General features: G+C 40.8%; 1 protein-coding gene across 1 annotated transcript; it reads left to right on the top strand.

Annotated features, from left to right (window-relative positions):
* The first annotated feature begins 245 nt into the window (after positions 1-245).
* MFSD2A (MFSD2 lysolipid transporter A, lysophospholipid) lies at positions 246-23,917 on the top strand. The gene is made up of 14 exons (XM_075264773.1): positions 246-482; positions 2,906-3,034; positions 3,118-3,242; positions 9,357-9,480; positions 9,737-9,815; positions 9,907-10,061; positions 10,738-10,828; positions 10,956-11,077; positions 15,645-15,728; positions 16,146-16,229; positions 16,436-16,548; positions 17,804-17,947; positions 20,184-20,360; positions 20,558-23,917. The coding sequence occupies exons 1-14, from the start codon at positions 411-413 to the stop codon at positions 20,610-20,612; spliced, it is 1,554 nt and encodes a 517-aa protein (XP_075120874.1). The 5' UTR covers positions 246-410; the 3' UTR covers positions 20,613-23,917.
* The last annotated feature ends 1,213 nt before the right edge of the window (positions 23,918-25,130 follow it).

The raw sequence follows: 25,130 nt of genomic DNA, 5'->3' as shown, positions 1-25,130 counted from the left end.
TACTGGCTACAGGGGTAGGGTACATGCGGTATGTCCACAATGAGACCTATGATAGATATATATATATATATATATATATATATATATAGACATATACACTGTATATGACATTACTCGCTGCCAGCTTCTCCCTCCTGTCCCCCTGCCATCACATGGCACAGCTCTCGCATGCAGTCAGGGGTGTGGTCGTACGTAAGAGCTGACTGCTCCTGACGTGGGCGTGCCTCCATAGGCGGCCGGCTGCATTCATTCATGTGCCTCAGTCAGAGAGCTGAGAACAGCGGGCGGCAGTGTGTACCGGAGCCGAGCAGCCGCTAGCACGTTGTACATCCGGTACCGAGCAGTGACTTCCTTCATCCTTACACCGGCTGATATCTGCATTACCCGGTGGTGGTTGCCTCTCTTCTGGGATGGAGAAGCAATCCGAAAACGCCTCATGTACCGGCTTATTGGGAGCGGAGCAGCCCAAGTCACTGGACAAGGTGCTTCTTCTTGCTATGTAGCAGTGCTGTGTGTGTGCTGAGTGGGGCCAGTATGTAGTGTGCTGTGTGTAGCAGAGCTGGCAGCTTCCCGTCATAGCCTGCACCGCCTGTGGTGACTGCTGCCTGGTCCTCCCTTGTCATTGAGGCAGGTCAAGTTCTTTGCTATGTGTCAGGGACATTGTGTACTTTCCAGCGATGCACGAGTTTCCTATATGGCGCCTCTGCCCTATGGCTGCTATGATGTCTGACGTGGTGTTAAAGCATGGTTCCTATGGGTATCGCTGAGGGCACCGCATTCCTCCACATACCGCCCTATTGTTCATTATATCACAGCATGGCAGCACAATAATGCTGTATTATTCCCAATGTATCAAGTCTCCGTCTGGCCCTATGCCCAGAAGGTCACTATAGCAACCCCGGGCAGGAATTGTCCACAGTAACCTCAGCACATACAAGGAGACCATTCCTGTGACCTTGTAGGACTAAGGAGATTTATTGTATGGATTGCGTGCGTCTATAGGGTAACATCTGGCGCAGTCACCAATAGCGACACATTGGGTCTCGCCTTTCATTTTCCTACCAGCTAGAACGCATAGGACTGGGATCTGGTCGCTGTGGCCAACCCCTGTACTTATCTATATGGCTATCAGGTGTATCTATAATAGCTAAAACTTATTGAAGCTGTGGAGAAACCATTATCATGACTCACTGGAACCAGACATGTACCTGCCCTGGACTGTACTATCTGAATTTGCTGTATTTTATGTTCCTACATCCCATTTACACAAGCAATGGTAATTTCAGACACAGAGTTTGTCCATTTTTGCTACTATTTCCACTCCTTTACTTCTATAGCCACTTATTTCCTGTAGTTCATTGTCAGATCCACATCAAATGCAGAAGTAAAAAGGGTCGGTGACTAACATTATTTCTGTATTTATGAACCTTACAAATACAGAAGTACTGTAGATGTGAACTATTCCTATATATGAACCAGATAAAGAATAGTGAAATCGAGACATAACTTGAAATATTACCCTGAAATTTTAATATGATCCCGCCCATGGAGGTTACTAGAGTGCATAGCAATCCATTCTTCCGTATACTATGGAACATGATCTAAGGGTGACTCATATTAGCAGGAACTTGAGTAACTTATCCGCCAAATTTTTACATTAAAATATGACACTTCTTTCAAGTTTACTGTAAAGTGTTCATGTACAGTATGCAAATGCGCATACAGCTGTATCAGAGCCTTTAACACAGTAAAGCCCATGGCCTGGGATGTAGCTGCGCTTTGACTGTTGTTTGAGTGTCAGTATTTTTTCTATCCTGAGTTGTACTTTGGTGAAAAAAATTAGTAAATGCCACTTAATACAATGGCATCGCGATGACCTGTATATTTGTAATCATCTTTAATCTTTAGATGATGACGTGAAATGTAAGGAGATTCGTGCATTTTCTAAATTCCACAGACAATGCTACGGCATAAGTTTACAAGCATCTAAAGAGGATGTCCAACTTGATCATCCCCCCCCCCTTTCTAGTGACAGCTCACCTGACAGCTGATCATCAGGGGGTCGACAGCTGTCGCACTGACTTGTACCAATACAGGGAAAGTCAATGGGTGATGATGTAAAATATGGCTCTGGAGACTGAGGGACAGTCTTTATGGAAGCTCACCCCTTTACCTAACAGAAGGAGATCTGAGTAGACAAAGGGTCTGTTTTATGGCTTGCACATCTGGCTTCTCCTAAGATCCTGCTATAGAGCCATGGTGGTCTGGATGTTGTGTCCATAAATCAAAGGCTAAAGTGATGTCTGCCTTTATGAGATGTTCCATCTACACCTACTGTATCTGTAGATATATTCATAGGTGGTCAATTACATGATTTGTTAAGGAGAAAAAAAATATTTGGGTGGTTATTGTAGCATTACTTAAGTCATTACTGTAACATCAATAAGGGGAGTATATCTTTGTTACTGCTGCGTGGTGTATGTACCATCCTCTGGTATTTACCTGCACTTCACATTGTGTACATTATATTTTAACACATCTACGCTGGTCTAGATGAATAAAGACATAAATGTTATATCTCCAAAATGTTTTATGTAGTAAAAGCTACCCTTGGGTCATTTCAATCCCAAATACAATCCAAGCGTCAGTTTTTACTTTTTAGTCCTATATATGAGTTAATCTATATACAGTATATTCTGTCCGCTGCAATGCAAGCCGGCATTTGTGACTTTTTATAATCTGTTCTTGGCATGTGCTGTTCAACTTGGCTTCGCTGGAGAGAAGGGTATTAACATTCTTGTGTGATGAGAATTCATTCTCCCCTCCTTGACTTGTATTTTACAGTGTATCGTGTGGAGAAAAAAAGTCATTCAAGACCCGTATATATTTTTTTTATGTATTACAGGGTCGACAAGGGAAGCACAAGTTATCCGTATGCAGTAAAATCTGTTATGCTATAGGTGGGGCACCATATCAGATCACCGGCTGTGCCCTAGGGTTTTTCCTACAAATCTACCTCTTGGATGTTGTACAGGTAACTCTCTTAGATATGAAATTGGAGTAGTACATATAACACTTCTGCAGTCAATTCACTCCAAATTTTTCCTTTAATACTAGATGAGCGCTTCCCATGCGTCCATCATTCTGTTTACTGGAAGGATTTGGGATGCTATTACAGACCCACTGGTTGGATTCTTTGTTAGTAAAAGCTCTTGGACAGGGTTTGGCCGATTGATGCCTTGGTAAGTGAAATAATTACTTTTATGCATACACAAGTTGTTTGTACTAGTTCCATGTAATTACTTTGTTACATCATGTCATTCATACAGTCACCTAAGGCTAAGGACCTATGCAGCGAATTGCTACAAAAAACCCATAACGTTTTTTTTCTGCAGCGTTTTTCACATTTTTCTCTGCAGACTTTCTGCTCCTAATAAATAAATATATATATATATATATATATATATATATATATATATATATATATGGAAAACGCCAGCGTTTCCTTAGGTATAATTGACATGCTGCGATTTTCAAAAATGCAGCTTTTCCGCTGCATATTTTTTCTGCAATGTGTGGATGGCATTAGCCAGAAAGAAGGTTTCTGAACGATGCTGGCTGCTAATGGCATTAACTGGTTCTACATCTTGGACCGGGATCAGCAAACTTAAAGAGGACCTTTCATGGTCCGGGACACAGGCAGTTCTATATACTGCTGGAAAGCCGACCGTGCGCTGAATTCAGCGCACTGTCGGCTTTCCCGATCTGTGCCCCGGGTGAAGAGCTATCGGTCCCGGTACCGTAGCTCTTCACAGTCAGAAGGGCGTTCCTGCCAGTCTGTCAGGAACCTCCTTCTCCACAGCAGTGCCTATCGCGCTGTACTATGTGAGCAGGGAGTAACGCCTCCTCTCCTCCTGATAATACTCGTCTATGGACGAGCACTGTGAGCATAAGGAGGGGGCGTTCCTCCCCGCTCACACTGTACAGCGCGATAGGCAGACTGTCAGGAACACCCTTCTGACTGTAAAGAGCTACGGTACCGGCACCGAAAGCTCTTTACCCGGGGCACAGATCGGGAAAGCCAACAGTGCGCTGAATTCAGCGCACTGTCTGCTTTCCAGCAGTATATAGAACTGCCTGTGCCCCAGACCATGAGAGGTCCTCTTCAAGTATTCAGCTGCTGTTAAACTATAAGTCCCAACATGCTCCATTAACTTTCATGTGAGCTCCAAGAAGAGCAAAATAAGTATGCCAGCTGGGAGTTGTAGTTCCACCGCAGCTAAGGTTCCAAATATTGCCTTCCCCGTGTATTAGGTCTTAGGGTGCATGCACACTGAGTAACGGCGGGCGTGTATGAGAGCCGTACACGCCGGCATTACAGCAGACTGCCGAACACTTCCCATTCACTTCAATGGGAGCGCTCGTAACAGCGGCGTTTACGAGCGCTCCCATTGAAGTGAATGGGAAGTGTTCGGCAGCCCTGCTGTAACGCCGGCGTATACGGCTCTCATACACGCCCGGCGTTACGTAGTGTGCATGCACCCTTAGTCTGCCAAAATTGCCGACTGCAGCAAATGGTTGGGCATGAAAATAACACAATACTAATATACAAACACAAATGTAGAGGTTAACCTGAAATTTTGTAATTGGTTTTACTGCTGCAGCTTGATATCTTAACACAGAAGACAACAAAAACAATGAAAAGTAATTGGAAAAATAATTCTCAAAGACTTTTTTTTTTTTTGTCTTTTGCTATAAGATCTCATACTACAGCAGTTTATGCCAGAAGACAACAAAAACCAATGCAAAAGTTATTGAAAATTGTTTTTTGCAATTACTTTTCATTGGGTTTTGTTGTCTTCTGTGATAAGGTATCACGCTGCAGCAGTTTAACCAATATGGCTGCCTTTAGACAGTGGCCCATCAGTATGTAAGCTTTTGGCAGCAGAATACCTGTAACATTCTGAATGTAGCTTTTACCAAAAGCAACAATACATCAAAATCAAGCTAAGTAAACTATTGCTTACTTATTGATCATTTTCTGTACAGTAGGTGTCAGCTGGCTTCTTTATTCATCTGGTCAGTACAGCTGCCAGGGAGAGGAATTGATGCAATGTGTTATTTATACATGTTGGAGTAGGTTTTGAGACTAAAGATGTCTTATAGCAATAGACTCAGCTGGCAATCTTATGTCCTGAGTGTCCCCACATAGCAGATATTTGAGGAGAAAGATGGTTTGGTCTTAACAGTTGTCTAGAATCTGCAGATTTTCTTTTCCCAGTTGCAATGATGGGGATAGCAGCTGTTTGGCTGGCTTTCAAGTGCCTGCGAGAATGCTACTGTAGGTATAATCAGAATAATATTTGTAGTACAAAAGGGTTATAGATACATAATGACGTTTGATAGGTGTGACAGCCACTAGACCAGAAATCCCTATTATCTGGCACATTACAGGGCGTGGATGTTGGGATATCCGCTTTGAAGTCTGCACAGCTTCACAGTTTGTGGGACATCTCTGCTAGCATGGGGAGCTTAGGTCAGCCATAGCTAAGTGGTTCTCAGCACGCCAGGTTTTCACAATTTAACTATATGAAAGTGACTTAGACATCTCTGACCCTCATTGTAAGACTTGCATAGATTATATCAACGTGCAATAAAAAGCTATGTTCTATTAGAATTATGTGCAGCAATGAAGTAGAGGATTTTGCGCAATTATCAGTATAACAAGTCTCTTTTTCAGAAATAAAGTGTACTGCCAGCTTTACAACTTCTGTATTGGATATTTGGAGAGGGAGGTCAAACACTTGGCAGGACAACTCTCATGTATTTATTTAAGCCACAAGGAATTGCATGCAGTCTAATAAGGCAAAATTTACTGGCAGGAGAAGGTATTCGGGAGAAACGGAGGGACAAGAGTAAGGTGGTGTAGTAGTAATAGCCAGAAGTCGCTGCTTGTTATCGGTCAGCTATTTGTTTTTGGTTCTATTAACTGCAGAAGGAGATCACTTGAGGACAGAGGTATACACTATATTTACACAGCCACTATAGCTGTACTATACCATTACTATTCATTAACTGCTTATCTCTGTAGTATTGGAGTACTCTGGATATGAATGAATGCAGAGTCTTATGTAAAGTAGTGAGGCTCTGCGTTCTCAAATACAACATTATTGTATAGATTTAATTATATAAACCAAAGAACCCCTTCAGCCCCATGAAAATACAGTTCAATATGGCATATTATGTGGACATGCATAGCACTCAATAAGCTCTGTATGGCTTGCCCTATTGGTTCTGTCTGCTGTTTGTCAGAATAAGGGGGCATTCACACTACGTATACTGAAGCTTATTCTGAACGTAAAACACGTTCAGAATAAGCGGCGTATAAAGCAGCTCCATTCATTTCTATGGGAGCCGGCATACGAGCGCTCCCCATAGAAATGAATGGGCTGCTTCTTTCACTGCGAGCAGTCCCTTTGAAGTGAATGGGAAGTGCCGGCGTGTACGGCTCGGCATGAGCAGAGCTTGCCGTATACGCCGGCACTTCCCATTCACTTCAATGGGACTGCTCGCAGTGAAAGAAGCAGCCCATTCATTTCTATGGGGAGCGCTCGCATGCCGGCTCCCATAGAAATGAATGGGAAGTGTTCGGCAGCCCTGCTGTAACGTCGGTGTGTACGGCTGTGATACACGCTGGCGTTACGTAGTGTGAATGCACCCTAAAAGTATTTTCACACATATTGCAGTACCTGCACTTTCAATGGAAACTTGGCACATGCCAAAAGAAAAATGATGCATGTTTATGAACGCCTATATATCAGTCATCTCCATTGATTTGTATGGAGAAAACTCAGCTTGCATTCAGCATCCAATGGAGCATGTCGCTGTATGTATAATATATGCACGTTGGGAGTGCATACACTGTTGTGTATGTTCCCCTTTCACGCGCTCTATGAAATTGCATTTGGCAAATCCATGACCTTACAGAATCAGCAAAGTATATTACATTCTAACAAAAATCTGCAATGGAATCCTCAGATAAAATGGACCTGCTGTGCAGAATAAAATCTGCAGCATGTTGTGGGGATTCAACCTGGATTTCGCTCTATATTACGCATAAGGTGAAATCTGCGGAAGGTTCCCAACAATTACACAATGAATTAAAATGGCAGTATGCGGTGCAGTCGTGGCCGCTCGCAATCCACACGATAACCATACCTGTGTGGGCTAACTGTAAATATACCCTAGCAAGTCAGAGATTCTCAAATACTTATTCTGCTTACATTTCATTCCAGGGGACATTTTATAGAAATCTGTAGAATTTTGGTAAACTGTAAAGTCAGATAAAATGACTTCCTCTTGAGCCCAAGGGGTTAATCTTGTCATAGACGTGGAGCTCTGCGACTCCTCAGACAGAACACGCGGGCGGTTTTGCTGTGACGTGGCCCTCGCCTGATCAGATACAAAGGCATGGTTCAAGAATGAGTTAACGTGTAAAAATGGAAAGGGGCGATAACTTTTTTTTTAGAAGCACAACACACCACCTGTTTTGTCCAATGAAAGCGTTGGGTGTGTGCGGCCGGGGCTCAGCCCACCCAATCAGGAGGCAGGAAGGGTTTACCCATTCAGTGACAGCTGAGACTGGGGTTACTACAGGGCACAGGATATAGTAGTCTGTTCTGCAGCAGATGTATGTATACTGGTTACATTTACTGCAGAGCCCATGTGCTTACGCACAATACAGGCTGCAGGAAATGTTACGTGTGTACAATGAAATAACCTTTGCAGATATTCATAGTTTTCTTGCAGTAGTCAGGAAGTTTGATTCCAGCCTTCTAATGGTACCGTTCAGACATAGAGGATTTGTTGAAGGTTTTTTTTATTTGCAGTACATTACAGGCTACAGATTTTTGAGATCTGTTAAATGGTTGTAAATTTCATTGCAAAGTGTAAAACCTACAGCAGATCTTCAGGAAAATCTGTATTATGGATTTGCAAAAACATTTCCTGTAGATCTAAACCTATCCTCGATCATGTTTGGTATTGAATTAAACAGTTTATATAGAAATGCATGTTACCTGTATTATGGGGGAAAAAACATGAACCAGGCAATATTTTAATAACATTTTTGTTCTATGAGGTATATTTACACGCCCAGGCTTTGTTCAAGTGCTGGTTTCAATGCCAAAGTCAGGAGTAGATTTTTAAAATACCATGTGTTCTTCATAGTTTTGTGCCTTTTATGCTATTTTTCTGATTTTGGCTTACAAATCCTGAACATGCGACTACGCCTTAAGACGGGTAGGCAACCTCTACACTCCAGCTGTTGTCAAACTACAACTCCCAGCATGCTTACTTGCTCTGCTCTTCTTGGAAGTGAATGGAGCGTGTTGGGAGTTGCAGTTTCACTGCAGCTGGAGTGCTGAAGGTTTCTGACCCCTGCCCTAAGAGTATATTCATATGGTGCAGATTGTGTGAATACAGTATTAATGTAGCAGAGCATAAAGGTACCTAGTTCTCCCAGGTAATATGAGTGGTGGTATAGGGATGTTCCTGGCTTTGTATGATAAGGGAACATTTATACAGTCAGTCTTTCCTATTGTAATTAAGTCCAAGATCTATGACAGCTGTTTTTGTGTTGTACCAGGATCTCGCAATAACCTGCTGCCCATTATGGAAATCCTGTATGACTTCACTGTGTGACATAACAGGATTTCCTATCCATGACTGGAAAAGCACATAGTGGTCACAAGGACTGCTGTATGCTGCGGTGGTGATGCTAGGAACCAGTCTATCTTGGCACACTATGCAGACCTGCTGCTGGCTCTGTTGATGTCTGAGCTTTGAGCATTGCAAAGGTTATTGGAGACATTGCATTGTATATATGCTGTATGGTGTCTTACAGTGGGTATAGTCCACATCAAGGTTGACTGTAACATGCCGTGGACCCTTTATTTAGGCACTTGCACTACATTTGGCTCTGTCTGACTCAATGGCGTTGTTTGTTTTTTTTATACCTTGTATGGTAGCAGTGTTTTTTTTTTTTGTTTTTTTTTGTTTGTTTTTTTTACCTGTTCTCTCCACTTTCCTGATAAGGGCCGTGGCCATCGCTGCTGGTTCTAGGAAAAGAAGTACTTTATCTCTGGCAATGTGCAATGCTTCCACTTGTTATGACTTATTATGACTGTGGCAAATAAGGGGGAAAGCCATAAAAAGACAGCAGATTCATTGTGCTAGTGTCACACAGTTTGTGCAGACACATCGTCTCTATCACAGTCTACTCTTCAGTACAATGTAGTTATGTTGCTGTATGTATCAAATACCCCTTTCTCACACTCTTGTTTTTTCACAAACAGGATTATATTGTCCACACCTTTTGCAGTGATCTCTTACTTCCTGATCTGGTTTGTACCTGGATTCACCAGTTTTCAAGTTTTGTGGTATCTAACCTTCTACTGCCTCTTCCAGACTCTCGTAACGGTGAGCAGCATGGTTTAATTTTAGATATAGCATAGATTCTGTGACAGGATAACAGATGGTGGCAGAGCGATGCTTATGGCTGTGATGTATAAGAGCATTCACATGGCTATGCCAGTCACTGCAACCTTTCTCAAGCTTGCCTCTGTTTGGATGCGCACCTTAGCAAACATAAATCTATGTGGACAAAAAGTATGTGGCTTGTACCCCTTGCACTAGGAACCTCACAGGACTTACACCTCTTCCTTTTGTTTTTCAGTGTTTTCATGTGCCTTACTCCGCTCTTACAATGTTTATAAGTAAAGAGCAAAGTGACCGAGACTCTGCCACTGGATACCGTACGTGAACTCTTTGCAACTAGTATGTCCTAGTGAATCTGCTCCTTTAAAGCTTTGTGTTTCCTCATCACCACTATTCTTTTTCTTTTAGGTATGACTGTTGAGGTATTGGGTACTGTCCTTGGCACAGCAATTCAAGGACAGATTGTGGGTAAAGTGGATGACTCATGTGTGCCCAACTCCTTTCAAAACCAGTCTCTGGAAAGTATTAATGGTTCTCAAGATCTAGAGTCTCTGACCAGCATGGTGAGTCTCAACTCTTCTGTGTAGGGAAGATTCTCAAGCTCCTGCAAACATGTCTAGTGCTCCTTGTCAATATGTGCTCAGAACTCTCCATTAAATTTCCTTTCTTTGTAATTGAATGTTATATAATTTGTATGGAGGAGGAGGAACAAAACATATGTTAGAATCTAGTGTAAACTCAAAATGCTATCCCTCTCATTAAGATCAATGGATTAGGAAGAGATGAATCTTACATCCAAAATCACCAGGCTCCACGCCTCCTCCGCAGCTTTGGTTGGATATTTGAAAATCCTCAATCAATATAGCTTTTAACGGGTTTTATTAAATGTCACAGAATTAATGTGTTTCGGGGCTTTAAGCACTGAAGAGTGCACCCCTTCATCAGATTAACTAACTGGACATGTGAGATGTCACATGTCCAGGTAATCTGATGAAGGGATGCACTGTAGTCAAGTCTTAGGCACAATTCAAGTGGTTGTATCCTTTGTGATTGTTTTGTCAAGACTGGGGTGTGCAGGAGGAGAAAGTAAGCAAATAGCCGACTTAGTGTTGGTGGTTTCAAACATGATTCCCATATACAATATTGAGACATTGCTTACAGTAGTATAATACAGTTACAAATAGGCTTCAATCTACTTTTGTACTTGAAATTCACAACGAACTGTGTTTCTATCTACAGAGACAAGCTTACATGATTGCGGCAGGGGTCATTTGTGCCATTTATGTGCTCTGTGCCATCATCCTTTCATTGGGAGTACATGAGAAGAGAGGTGTGTAGATGTTAGACCCATAACTGATTTCATGACTATTTTAGCATAGTCCTTCTGGTATATTTGAGCACCTCTAATTGCTTCTCTAGGATCACCTCAGCCTCTGTTTTGTTTTTTTTTTCTGCAGATTCATGTGAGCTCTTGTCTGATCAGCCCATATCCTTCTGGCAAGGTCTGAAATTGGTAATGAGTCATGGGCCCTACATTAAACTCATCACCGGCTTCCTATTCACTTCATTGGCTTTTATGGTAAGTTGTGTTATTTTATAGATGTCTTTTTATATACATTGTCTTGTTTTTATTCCTGAAATGATCCCAGAATATAATAGTAATTAGTAGTATGTGTTTTTTGTTTTTTTATTTTATTAGCATAGGGGGACACTGTGGGAAATTTGCAATGTGAAAGGGCCGCTATGGGATGGTAAAATGTGAAGGGAAGGGTGCGCCTTTTTAACAGCCTGGGGCTCATGGTATCCTTAATCCACCCTTAATAAATCCCAGGCCTAGTATTGTATTTCGTCTAGAGAATCCTCTGTGAGCAAAATTCATTAAAAAAAAAACTTGCATATACAGTATATCCTGTATTGGCCCTGAATCGTTGGAGTTTATCTTACAGAAAATTGCCTAGACAGGATACAATTATAACAGATGTGTAGGAGGAACATTAGGGTATATTCACACATGACTGATCTGTGACAGTCATTTATGTGAAAAGGTGTTGCAGAAATGTTGCAGAAACTTCTTTCATATAGTTGAATGTACAGAAGAATGTTATCATTAATTCAAGCAAGTTAAGAACATGATTGTATTATATATATATATATATATATATATATATATATATATATATATATATATATGACAGAACTTTTAATAATACGACAACGATTGGGAAAAACCTTCTTTTTTTTCTTTTTTTCTTTTTTTTTTTTTCTTTCCCTTTTTTATTAATAAACCAACTACAGCAACAAATATGTCGACAGTTTGGGGTGGGGTGGCAGCTTGCCCCGTTCAAATGAATTCGGGGTATTTTTGATATTGGTCGGCAGAGGGGGGTTGGATACTGAGAGCAAATTCTTTTTCATTTATGTCATTGGCTGACACTAGGAAATAAAGAAGTGTAGGCTCCTTCTAGGCTTCTAGGTCTGCTATACCCTCACCAAAGACAGGAAGTCAGTCTTGGCTTAGTGTCTATAGAAGGCAGACATATCCTGCTTGCAGGCCACCTGCTTTTTATCGTTTTAGTTTTTTCTTTCTTCTCTTTGAGATTACAGGAGGGTCCTCAGTGTGAACTATCATATTAGTTGTATTTCCCCTGTGTGTGCTAGGAATCAGACAGCTCCAATTTTCCTACATTGGGCTGTGTTTATCCTCAACGCCGTTCACCCATTCCCCCTACTTGTCAGCAGCTGGAGTGCTGGTAATGCCCTTTGGATCCCGGTTTACTGAAGGGGTGAACCTGCAAGCACCTGAAGACACAGGAAGGGAGTAAGCTTCACTCCCTGGACCCCTCCTTGCTAGGCCCCATCTCCAGTGGCCTTATATTCTTGCTGCTTGCCACCTAATGCCCCTCCAAGTACAAGGCCATCTGCAGTACTGTGCCCCTCCAAGGCTTCCACATGCTGCAGCAAAGACTCTATTAATGTTAATCCCAGCCATGCTGACCTGGTAGGTGCCCTTACTGTGTGACTTCTGGGGTGTCCCTGGGCTCTCTAATGTGGTGAAGGCCTCCCACATCTTATGAATTTTGCTGGTCCAAGCTGGTTTCTAACTTGTGGGTCCTTGGAAGGATAAGGCTTCCCTGAGGAGGGGTGCCTTGTTTTTTACAGTCAACATTCTACCTTTGCCTCTTCCACTGAGGGGGTCTCTGCTTTCCCTGCTCCTCCCACTTGGCTTGCAGCAGTTTACGGACAGCTTGAGGGCAGTAAACTTCCTCATTTGTTCCATCTAGTTTGTCTTTATTTTTGATTCTTCTTTCTTGGGAATCTACTCAACTTGTTCCTTTTTGAACCATGCTTAAATTCGCTCGCTTTTTGTTTCTTCCTTCCTTTTTCTTGGGCAGTTATCTCCTCTGAGTTGCATCTCAGCCCTCTCACTGCTTTATCTTCTTGTTCCTAATGAAGGTCCATGCATGGGTTTGTCTACCTTCGGGGTATTCATATCCTGTAAAATCCTAGGGTCCCAGTTGGGCCCCTCATTTTTCAGCCAATTGCGATTGCCGCCGGTGGTGATGCTGACGTCTCTATCCTCGCCAGGCGCTGATTGGTCAGAACAGACTTTATTCTCTATGTCTGAGGTTTAAGCCAACCCATCTCTTGTGATGTTTGTCGGCTGTGTGGCATTTTCTCATCCCACCCTCTAGGACTGCTTTAGGATGTCCGATGGTACTGTGTTCCCCAATTATATAAACTAGAAAATTGGCTTTCTTTGCCAGTAAAATCCCTTTCTCTTTGTATTCATTGGGAGAAGGGGGCCTTCTACCTTTTCTGTTTGACTGTTGTCCTTGGGCTCTCTTCCTGGGCTCAGGCTATATTGGCATTTACTCCGTCCTTTGTCTACACTTCTGCTGTTGTTACAACTTGATTTAACTTCCTGTCTGTGGAGAGGGTATAGCGCCCCTAGGCGGAGCCAACACTTTATTTCCTAGTGTCTGCCGGTCCTATACCCATGGTACTGTGTCCTCCGTTGAAAACAACAAGAAAGGGATTTTATAGCGGGTACAAAATCTAATTTTAAACTTTCTTGTAAAGCGAGCTATATGGCCAGATTGTTCACTTGTATGTAGGATAAATATGATTTATAAGCCAGCCATCAACATATCCAATCAAACACTAATTGAAAAAAAAACTAATACGGTGCACTTGTATATAGCATCAAGTGATATTTCCAACCTGGCAAATCGCATTCTTTTACAATTTTTTTTCAATTTGTTGTCATGTTTTGTGTATAGGCAGCTTAATCTCAAGGAAACTGGTCAATGTCATAATCTTAGTATGCAAAATCATTCATTCCTAGGAAGCCTATCTCTTTCATTCTGTTTAGTCCACCTTAATGTTTTTTTACATGACCCTATATGGAGTATATTACATTCATTACTATTTGAATATTAGAAGTATTCATTTACCGGTAACTTTATGTAGCACCACTGTGTTCTGCTGAACTAATATATAGAATGTATCCAGTACTGTTCTTACTCCTATAGTATAATTGAGTTTAAAATTAAAGGTGTTTATCAATTATAAATGTTTAATATATGGTACAGGCATAACACTCTATAAATAAAAGAAGCCACTCTGGGTTGCTGACATTACATAATATAAACCTGGCGCAGATCCTGTCCCCAAATGCTGATCTCGGGAACTTTTGGAGGCAGGCCGGCCGTATTAGTTTACATACTGCCCGTCATAGCAGATGCCTGTGCATCCTGGATCCTAGCTATGTACATACCATCTCCTTACAGCCTTGTGCAATGATGGACAGAATTTTTATTCTGTAATGTCAGCACTCCTACATTCTTTCCTATGTTCTAGCATCTCCTCCAGTTATTGTGACCTTTCTAAGCACCTACAACAATTTAGGAAGCAGGAAAAGTTGGTGTGCTGTTTAAGATGATTCCAAAATGCACCAAAAGCTTGTTTTGTTTTTTGTTGTTTAAATTTAGATTTGGCATAATTCCCTTCAAGGATCTTTTTTCCCTACACTGGCATAAAAACAAATGTAGGACATGAAAAAACATGCCGTATTTTTCGGACTATAAGACGCACTTTTTTTCCCCCAAATTTGGGGGGAAAAGAAGGGTGCGTCTTATAGTACGAATGTGGCGCCTGGCATCCGCTGTAATAGAGAGGCGGAAGCCGGCAAGTGATAGACGCCATTACAAGTGCCGGGGCCTGCGACATCGCTGCGCTCCTCTGCCCTGCATGAAGCCAGCAGCGGGAGGAGTGATGCTGCTATTCCGCTCCTCCGTCCCCCCGCCGCTGGCTTCATGCAGGGCAGGGCAGCGATGTCTCAGGCCCCGGCGTCTATCCCTCCCCGGCATCCGCCTCTCTAGTACAGCGGATGCTGGGTCAGTATCGGTGGCCCCTTCTCCCCCGGGGCCGGTCCCCACCGGCCCCGTACCTGTAAAGTTGCAGGCCGGCTCCTGCGCGGCGATATCGCAGGAGCCGACCTGTTCGGGTGACAGCCGGGAGCCTAATGAGGCTCCCAGGCCTGTCACTGCTATATTAGTATTACGGCTGGTCTCTATGACCAGCCGTAATACTAATAGACAGAATGTCCCATAGACGGCAATACAGTTGTATTGCCGTCTATGGGACTTGCAATCAAGTGACCGCAGGTTCAAGCTCCTGGGGGGGAATAAAATAGTAAAAAAAAAAAAAAAAAAAAAAAAGCTTTAAAAATATGAAATAAATAAAAGTTCTAAATCACCTCCTGTCCCTAGAATATGTATATAAAAGTAGAAAATCATATATCATAAACCACCGTTTTTGTTTTTTTTTCAATAAAAGCTGATCTAAGAAATAGATATTCCCCAAAATGGTATAACTAAAAAGTACTTCTGGCCCCGCAAAAAAAAAACTCTCTGCGTCCCCGTACAGCTGCAGGGTCACCTGTCAATGTGGCCTTGCAGCTGTTGCAAAACTACAACTCCCATATATAAAATATTTTACCATTTTTTGCTTCAAATTTTTTTTTTCCCTATTTTCCTCCTCTAAAACCTAGGTGCGTCTTATAGTCCGAAAAATACGGTATATTTGTGAAGAGTGTGTGACATTGCATCTGAGGTAATATTTCTATTGTCCTTTCTGTTTTCAAGCTCCTGGAAGGAAACTTTGCTCTCTTTCTGAAATACACATTGCAACACCGCAAGCACTTTCAGAATATTCTGCTTGTTATAATGGTGAGTATCTGGGCAATATGATCTATCTAACTTGCAAAGTCCTGCTTGACCACAATCCAGACTGCCCGTTTACATAGGTGAATGTCTTAACACGTAAAGACCTTTTACATATGTTATATTCTAGCAATATTTTTTTTAAAGGCGATTGCTGTTTGAAATTCAGAGCCAGACACACACAGCTTCTTTAGTTCTGCCAAGACCAGAACAGAACGCTATTGTAAGCTGGCGAACATAATATTTATGCCTCTGCTCCTCCTCCATTCTCTTCCTGGCAGATGGGTGACGCATGACTGCACTGTCCCTACAGCAAACCATTAATACACTTCAATGTATACCCTGCCCATCTACCCCTTAGCAAGACAAGCACTGTTTATATCATTCATTCATTCTTGTATTTTGACTTTACTGTGCTTGTAGATTTCAGCTACTCTGACCGTGCCATTCTGGCAGTGGTTCTTGACCCGTTTTGGAAAGAAAACTGCTGTCTATTTTGGGATATCGGTGAGTAAAAGTAGAGTAATGTAATCTAACCAGCAGAAGTATGGAAGAAGTGAGAGCATAATTGGCAGAGATTAGTATGGTGGAAAGTCAAGTGTTTTTTCTAATTGTCACACTTTGCTGCCATCTACTGGTCATTTAGCAAATAAGTGAAATCATGTCTGCTTGTTACATCATTTATGTTAATGGTTTTTTATATTTCTTTACAGTCTGTTGTCCCATTCCTTATTGTTGCTGGCGTGCTGCAAGTCAATCTCATAGTAACCTACATTGTTGCCATTGCTGCTGGACTTAGTGTTGCTGCGGCATTTCTCCTGCCATGGTGAGAATTGTTACATCACTTTCTTGAATCCATGCTTTCGTAAGGCTAAGTTCACATATTTGCATTAAGACCAGGTATTTTAACTCTTTTAGTGCCCTACATAAGAGGTTCAGGAAACTTGGTCGCCATGAAAGTAGAGGAAAGATAAATCCAGCTCTTGCATAGCATATGCATTAAAACTTTCATTTATTCTGTGTAAGGGAACTAAAATATAGTATTGGGGCTGATGAACTGAAAATGTGATAACTGTGAAAATAAAAATAATGCACAAAGGAGGAGTTCTTAGATCGGAATGAAACTTATGTGTGAATGTAATGATATATGCAATTGATTACAATGTTAACGACCCTTTTGCTGTGGTTTGCTATATGGGGACTTAGCCTAGGGGGGTGTTCACACCACCATTGGTGACTGTCAATAGTGTTCATTACTATTGTCAGCTACAAGATTTTAGTAACAGACACTAGCTGAACTGTCACAAATGTGTTAAAATTTCCATTTATTTTCAATGGGATTTTATCTTGTGTCCTTTACTGACCATTTGTGTCCATTATACATACAATCTGTCATATGGGGGGGGGGTTGCTGACAAAAAATCCTACATGCAGGACTTTTGTGTCCGTTAAAAAAATCGGATTCATGACAGATATCAGGCTTCGTTATTTTTTAACATTGTAACTGATACTGAATGATGAAACCGTGTAATACGTCATTAAATGGATCAGTAAAAAAGACACCTATAACATTGATTTCATCCATATTCTGCTGGGTCCTGTATTTTCACCTGCTCTTGTATCAGCAGCATGTTTGTTTTATTTACAGTATATGGCCTTTTAACTTGGTGGATGTACATATAGACTCTTATCATAGCATTATTTTACAGCTCAATGTACTACATAAAATGTTGGGTTATACTGCAGAAATTTAGCTTGGTTCATAATGAAGTAATATTGGTATCTGATGGGCTCTTGCTAACTTTTACACATATATATTTATCCTCCTGATACACTTTGTGAGAGGTGGGTCTGTAACGTGGTCTGGTGTAGAATAAATATGAATCTCTGCTCAGCTGTCAGGGCAGTATACAGCACAGACCGTCAGCTAAAGTGAATGTTATAATCTATCATGGTGGAAGAAGGACGAATAAAATTGCTATATTTTATATATATATATATATATATATATATTATATATACATATATATTTTATTTTTTACCTTAATGCATGATCTAAATTGTCTTTCACTGTCTGTCAGGTCTATGCTTCCAGATGTAATTGATGACTTTGTTTTGAAGAACCCAGATTCTCCTGGACATGAAGCCATTTTCTTCTCATTCTATGTTTTCTTTACAAAGTTTGCCTCTGGTGTATCGTTGGGGATTTCCACGCTAAGCTTAGAGTAAGTATGTGGATTCTAATGTGATACAAGGAAAAATTATTAACATAAGTTTACAGGATGCTGCTCAATAAGTAATAGAGAACAGCCAAAATTGTGTCCGCTGAAGAATGCAGCTCTGTATATTATTGCACTTTGTGCTATTTGGCTTTTAAAATCTTGAAATAATTGAAAGCTGTTCTGCAGTTGTATAGACCATTTACTACGGCACAACCCAATACGAAGTGATTAACTCATACTGCCCTACTTCATAGTAGTATCTGCTGCAAGTGTTGCCTGCTATTGCCATGTATTTTCCAGTGTGTTAAAATCCATATATTCTGTACCATGATAAGGTTAGAATAATGGATGCAGAGCACAGTGAATGGCTCGAGTCATCAACTACATATTAAGTTAAATGCACATGAACCGATCCATCTGCAGGTCCATCATAAAATAGCAGACAGCACATGGATGATATGTGTGCTGCCCATGCCCTCCATGGATCCAGTCATACTTGCAGTGAGTTCAGGCTGCAAAAGGACAGGACCTGTCCTGAGTTTTACCCCCTACATGGACCTGTAGTAATACAGGGGTGTGTGTATGGGACCATAGGAAACAATGGGTCACTGTGCTATCTGTTTAAAATACAATTGCCATACTGACAAAGCACGCCATTATGTGTATGAAGCCTTATGTTGTAATTTCCAGTTAAAGCATACCTCCAGTTATAAATTTTTTTTATATAAATTAATAAATCATAAATGGTACAGGTGAGGGGCAACACGGTGGCTCAGGGGTTAGCACTGCAACCTTGCAGCGCTGGAGTCCTGGGTTTGAATCCTGCCAGGAACAACATCTGCAAGGAATTTGTAAGTTCTCCCCGTGTTTGAGTGGATTTCCTCCCATTGTACAAAGACATACTGATAGGACAAAAAATGTACATTGTGATTCCTATATGGGGCTCATAATCTAGATAAAAAAAATAAATTAAAAAATAAATAGTACAGGTGAATATAAGAAACTTTAGAATATGAGATTTAAGAAATGTTTCCTTCACTTTTATGCTGCCCTCCTCCTCCTCCATATCTTCAATCAGACTGTTTATATAGAATCTATATCCAGCTGTCTCATAATAGTCTATGGATAGGGCATGTGGTCGCTCATTCTGTGCAGTGATCTTGAAGGTACAGCAATATCAGAAGAGCTCACTTACTAGCTCAGTAGCAGAGTATAGTAGCAGCAGTTATTTGTTTCTTTTCCGACAGCCTTCTCCATAGATTTCTATGTAAAAACTAACTCATTCTGATAAGTGGCAAAGGAAACTTTCTTTAATAAGATATAATACACAGTTTCTCATAGTGTCCAGTACTATTCATTCTTTAATCATAAATGAAGAGACAGCATGATGCATTGGTTTTAGGAATATGATATAACTAATGCTCTCTAAACTTATGGCTGCAACCAAGTACCTTTTTGGCCAGATTTCCTTCATTTGGCATAGGTAGAGATTATTCAGGATGTAAAAACTGACAGTCTATTCTTAGAGGAGGGCATCAATATTAGATTTGTGCATTTAAAAGGATTGTCCACTTTCAGACGAATACTGAGACAAATGATATTGTTTTTGTATAAAGAAGACTTACTTTTTATTTCAATTCCTCAGTTTTCTAGATTTCTTCTTCCAATGGATAAAAATCAGTCCATGGTCATGTGATTTACGGTCCATGGTCATGTGATGTGCACAGCTCGTTAGCAGGTAGATGTCTGATTACTGTGCTGTGACTGTAACGAGCTGTACATCTGTGTGCTCATCACATGACCATGGACTGTAAATCACATGACCATGGACTGATTTTTATCCACTGGAAGTAACAGAATGAATGACGGCAAGCAGAGATCTAGAAAACCGTGGGAAATTGATACAGAAAGTATATTGGAAAATTGTATATTTTTTTTATTATGCTAACAATAACATTTGTCTCTTAATATTGGTCTGAAACCGGACAACCCATTTTTATTTCAGCTCACTGCAGCATTATTTCATTTAAATGAATGGGACTGTGCTATATTACCACACACAGCCAGGGGAAGTTGTCGTTTTGTTTTGTTTTTTTCTCTGCCAAGGAATAAAATATAATACAGGAGCTATCTGTGAGAGTAAATTAAAGTAGTCTGCATTCCTAAGTTAATTTCTGTTCTACCATTATGTTGAGATTTAACATGAGTCCATTTTTCCTAAGTCCATTCTTCACTCCAGTTTTGCAGGCTATCAGACTGGTAGCTGTGATCAGCCGGAGTCTGTGAATATAACTCTGAAGTTGCTGGTGTGCGCTGCTCCCATTTTAATGATCTTCATTGGGCTTTTACTCTTTAAACTGTATCCAATTGATGAAGAGAAAAGGAAAGAAAACAAGAAAGCTCTGCAACTAATTAGGTGAGATTTTCTGTGTGTACATATAAATGTGTGTGTATATATGTGCGCTATTTTATTGTTATGTGTATTTGAGTCTGACACTATTAAAGTTTCTGAATTTCATCGAACAATAAAAATGTTATGTGATACATTTAGCTGTCCTTGGATGTGCAAGTACTTATTTTACCCACTGATGCATCTTTCTTTATGCTCTACAGAGATGCTGACCGGGACTCTGATTCTGACTCCATAGAGCTTGCAAGTAATGTATGACAAAGGCAGAGTGCCTTGCTGAAGTTTACACACAGGAGCCTGAGAGACATTCAGTTTACCCCTATGGGGGTAGGTACCAGCCGATGAATGATTTTCTGCACTGTGGAGTTAAGAACCTTGTCATCCTTTGGGGGCACATCCCTGCTCCCTGGTGCTATCTGTGCTTGGCACACACTGAATGCTGCAGTCCTACTGAAAATTGCACTAACATAGGATAAATATATTAACTGTAAATTTGCAAAATGGTTTTTTGTATATAAGGACTTACACATAGCAAATGTGTGGGGAACAGAGAAAGTAATTAAATATTTCTGTTATATTATATTGTACATGTGACCCCTAAATTATAATATCTCAGCAGATGGTGGACGCCTTCTAAATCCAAAGTTTGAAATTTAATAATATCTGTATATAATTCTGGACATTCGTGTTCCTAATAAATGTATATAATGCTGTATATGTTATATTTCTGTTGCCATGTACAAAGATGTGAGTAATATGTATTCAACCAAAATGTACTGTCCAGCTAAAACGATGTGGCATATTTATAAAGAGACCTGATTTAAGGTTATCCTTCTATGAGATTTCTATGTCATGCACAGGGACTTTTATACATTCTTGCATTTATTTAAATGTGTATAAAAATTGCCAAAATTATAATTTGGCCGCAAAAAGACTCATTGATCATTTCTATAAGCGCCACACCATGAATGGCCAAATAGTGACAATTGTCACAGTATTCGTATGTGTATCTGTGTTGCATAAGGTTTACGTTACTTGGTACTTACAATAGATTGCATAAATGGCTCTGTGGCCAGATCTTGGCTATGGAGGGAGGAAACTCCAACAACAATTACTGCAACATCTAATACCAACCTCAGCGCTGACCGTGCATGTCTGCCTTATTAAGGGGGAGTGCTGCCAACTGTTAGAACCTCCATGTATAAACAGGGAACTTTTTACATGCAGAAGACTTTACCGGTATTCACAGTATTGGTGTTTAGTAATAAAAGTATTAGCTGATTTAGGAGACCTTTACCTTTGTGGGCGGCCATCTTTCTGTAATCCCTATTGTAGTACATGTTATGGAACCTATCTCCGCTGAAAGTGGGGGTAGTAGTTTGGTTTAGTATGAATTCTGTGTAGTAGTCCTTGACGCCATGCTCTTAGCAGTATATTCCAATATTTTGTGAAATTTTGTTAACCCCCTTAAGTTAAAAAGCAAAAGTCACAAGAATGAAATTATTCCTCGTAATTTTATATATATATTTAAAAGCACTTCATCAGATCCGTGAACATACCTTTTGTAAAGCTCTTGAAACGTTTTATTAAATATTTGTTGCCACAGATGTGCATTGTATTGAGTGTTCTGTCCTTACCAACTCTGTATATGGATTTTATGCTACAGTATTTCAGAAGCCACACTGATGTACATTGTATTGAAAAGCTGCTTGCAGGTCGTGACTGTGAAATTCATTAATTTCTCCTTATATGTAGAAATGGTGCAGGAGGGGAACAGAGCACAAATCGGCTTATTCACCCACGCTGCTCTACTGCACAATACATCGGGTCTGTTTAATAAAAAGGTTTCTCATTCTGAGAAATGCAGAAGTTTACTTCAAGTGATATTGCTGAAGAACGGGTTTACTGAGGGCATTTGTGGCAAATGTTTGGTACAGTATTTTACAAGAGAACACATCAGCAGTTTTAGTAGATAAATGGGAGATCACAGTAATAATGGGAGATCACAGAATGCCCCCTGCTGCTGTCTTTGGCAACGTTTTTGCACATTGATTTTAATGGGAAATATGTAAACCTTGAGTTTGTTTTATATGTGGCTAGTTGTGTTTCTCCTTGAATTACCTTCCTGTTACTATAAATGTAACCCAATTCTTTAACCGCTGCTCAGCTTCTGCCTCATACCCAGCTGTGTGCACAACATGTAACCTCTGTATGTTATTAATATGGAAATGTTTGATACTGTATGCAAAAAAAAAAGGTGTGCCTGGTATTTCACGTCTGCCCCATAGAAAGAAAAAATTTCCCCTTAAAGGAACACCTAGGAATCTCCCCTTAAAGGAAAATATAGGAATGATTCCAAGAAATACAATCACTCTTTCTGTCAGTACATAACGGAAACCTTGGAGAAAACATAGGTGTTCCATCCTAGTCACACAACCAATATTTCCCTAATTTTTATTTATGTTTTATTTTTTTTAATGGTGCCTCTGGGAATCACAGAGGATGAAAAAAAACTGATGTTAATCTGAGATTCTCATTGTGCATTCTGAGGGGCTATCTATCCATGCGCTAGACACAACTACACAATGGCTGATCATAAGACATCCTGATAAGGGTATAGCTTATTAAAGGACAGATATAGTATTCTTTTCACCATACTGCAGGAAGGCTCCTGCTCCTGACAGTCGTCTTTACAGTTTGTCACAGAATATTGAGGAGAGCAACATGGCTGAGCTCACTATTTATTTTTAATGTATTTCTCAATTTACTTGTAATGGGATCAAACGAGGCGTAAAGTGATGCTCCTGGGCTCCAAAATGCAACATCTGTAACAAGGCCCCCACTTGCCTAAATGGGTGTCATTACGCTGTGTGGAGGCCTTTGGGCTCAGTAGTGACTGCTACCTCTGCACCCCCTGTAACACCACCTTCATTCTATATGTTCATTAGTAGTAGAAAAGAAAAGGTTATTTTAGGGGTATTAGTGAATTTATAACATTAAGATCTCTTGCTGAACAGGACCATTAAAATAATGTCACCAGTCTCCGATGTATACGGCTTTGAGTGTCTGCCCAGTGGTCTTCTGCACTTATCTAATTTTGAGAACCATTGCTGTTTCCTTGTATAAAACACTAAAGAACCAGTAGATTCTGGAGCATGCAGTTAAGTTTTGTAATACTTCTCTGATATTTATCTAGTTCTCAGGAAAGAATCTATTTTTTTTAACATATAAGGGCTACAGGCACAACCTTTCTGTGACTCTGACCAGACGAGTCCATTTTTATCGAATATGTATTTTCCTACTTGTTTTCCTATTGCCCCTCAGACTGTAAGTTATATTTATAACACAGCCCATCCTGATCTTTATTTTAATGTAGTAACATTTGCTTTGTCTATCAAAGTGAACATGTGATGTGACCGAATCTATTCTGTATTGTACATATGTCCCACCTACATAAAGAATGCATAACAAATAGTGTGACTTTGACAAGTCTCATGGCCATGAAAATGTTTGAGATTGTACTGTAATTCTGAAATAAATGTAAACTGTATTTGAAAAATAAATTTGACTGTTTGTGTATCTGTTGTATTAAGACATAATATATGATGACTGAAGCCAAGGGGAGCGAACACACAAAAAAAAAAGGTTGCTGCAAAACCTGGCATGCAGATATCTAAATATTGTAGGTATGGTCTGATTAGACATTGAGTCTTGCCACAAGTGGGCATAAAAGTGATTTCACTGCTGCCCTACAAAAAGGATTTCAGAGGCTAATTTTGGGTGGTATACCCAACACACTTGACATAAGAAGTTAATTGAATGGGTGCTAGAGCTTCTTTCAATTGTATAGTTTTTCCCAATAAATATATGCTTTCACTCTAAAATTGTAATCGCTTACATTGTCATTTAAAGGGGTATTCCCACGTCGCATACTCACCAGTCTTCGTTGCTATAAAATCTGTCTTCCGGCTTTGTTGCGTTTTTGGTGGGCGGGGTCATATATGCAAAGCCAAGCGGCGAGATGCCGCTGGCCCTGCGTGCGCGCTCATAGACCAGTCTAGCCTTCACAATGCGAATACAGAGCCGACATCCGCCTCTCTCTATTACAGCGGGGGCCGGGTCTGTATTCGCATTGTGAAGGCTAGACTGGTCTATGAGCGCGCACGCAGGGCCAGCGGCATCTCGCTGCTTGGCTTTGCATATGTGAATACAAACCTGGCATCCGCTGTAATAGAGAGGCGGATGCCGGGGAGGGTTAGACGCCGGCACAGGTGCCTGCAACATCGCTATGCTTCTGCCCTGCATGAAGCCAGCAGCGGCAGAAGCGATGCTGTTATTCCGCTCCCCCCCGAATAGCAGCATCGCACTTGCCGCTGATGGCTTCATGCAGGACAGGAGCATCGCGATGTCGCAGGCATCTGTGCCGGCGTCTAACCCTCCCTGGCATCCGCCTCTCTATTACAGCGGATGCTGGGTTAGTATTGGCGGCCCCTTCCCCCCCAAAGGGTAAACTACCCCCCCCCCCCAGGCTCGCTCCCGTGCACATAGCCCCTCCTCCCTCCCCCCTCAGAGCAGCAGATACATCACTTGACTTATGACCAGATAAGTCAAGGGATGTGTCCCAAAAAAATGAATAAAGTAAGATAGTGGACAAACAAAGCAGTTTTGCTGAAGCAATGTATTTAGGAAAAGTCTTACATTCACATTAACAAGCAGTATAGATAGGATCCTTGTGATGGGACAACCCCTTTAATGACGTAACTAAACCTTGTTAGC

The sequence above is a fragment of the Leptodactylus fuscus genome, chromosome 2 (assembly GCF_031893055.1).
Source record: "Leptodactylus fuscus isolate aLepFus1 chromosome 2, aLepFus1.hap2, whole genome shotgun sequence".
Taxonomy (NCBI): Eukaryota; Metazoa; Chordata; class Amphibia; order Anura; family Leptodactylidae; genus Leptodactylus; species Leptodactylus fuscus.
This window is presented reverse-complemented; position numbering and strand designations above follow the sequence as displayed.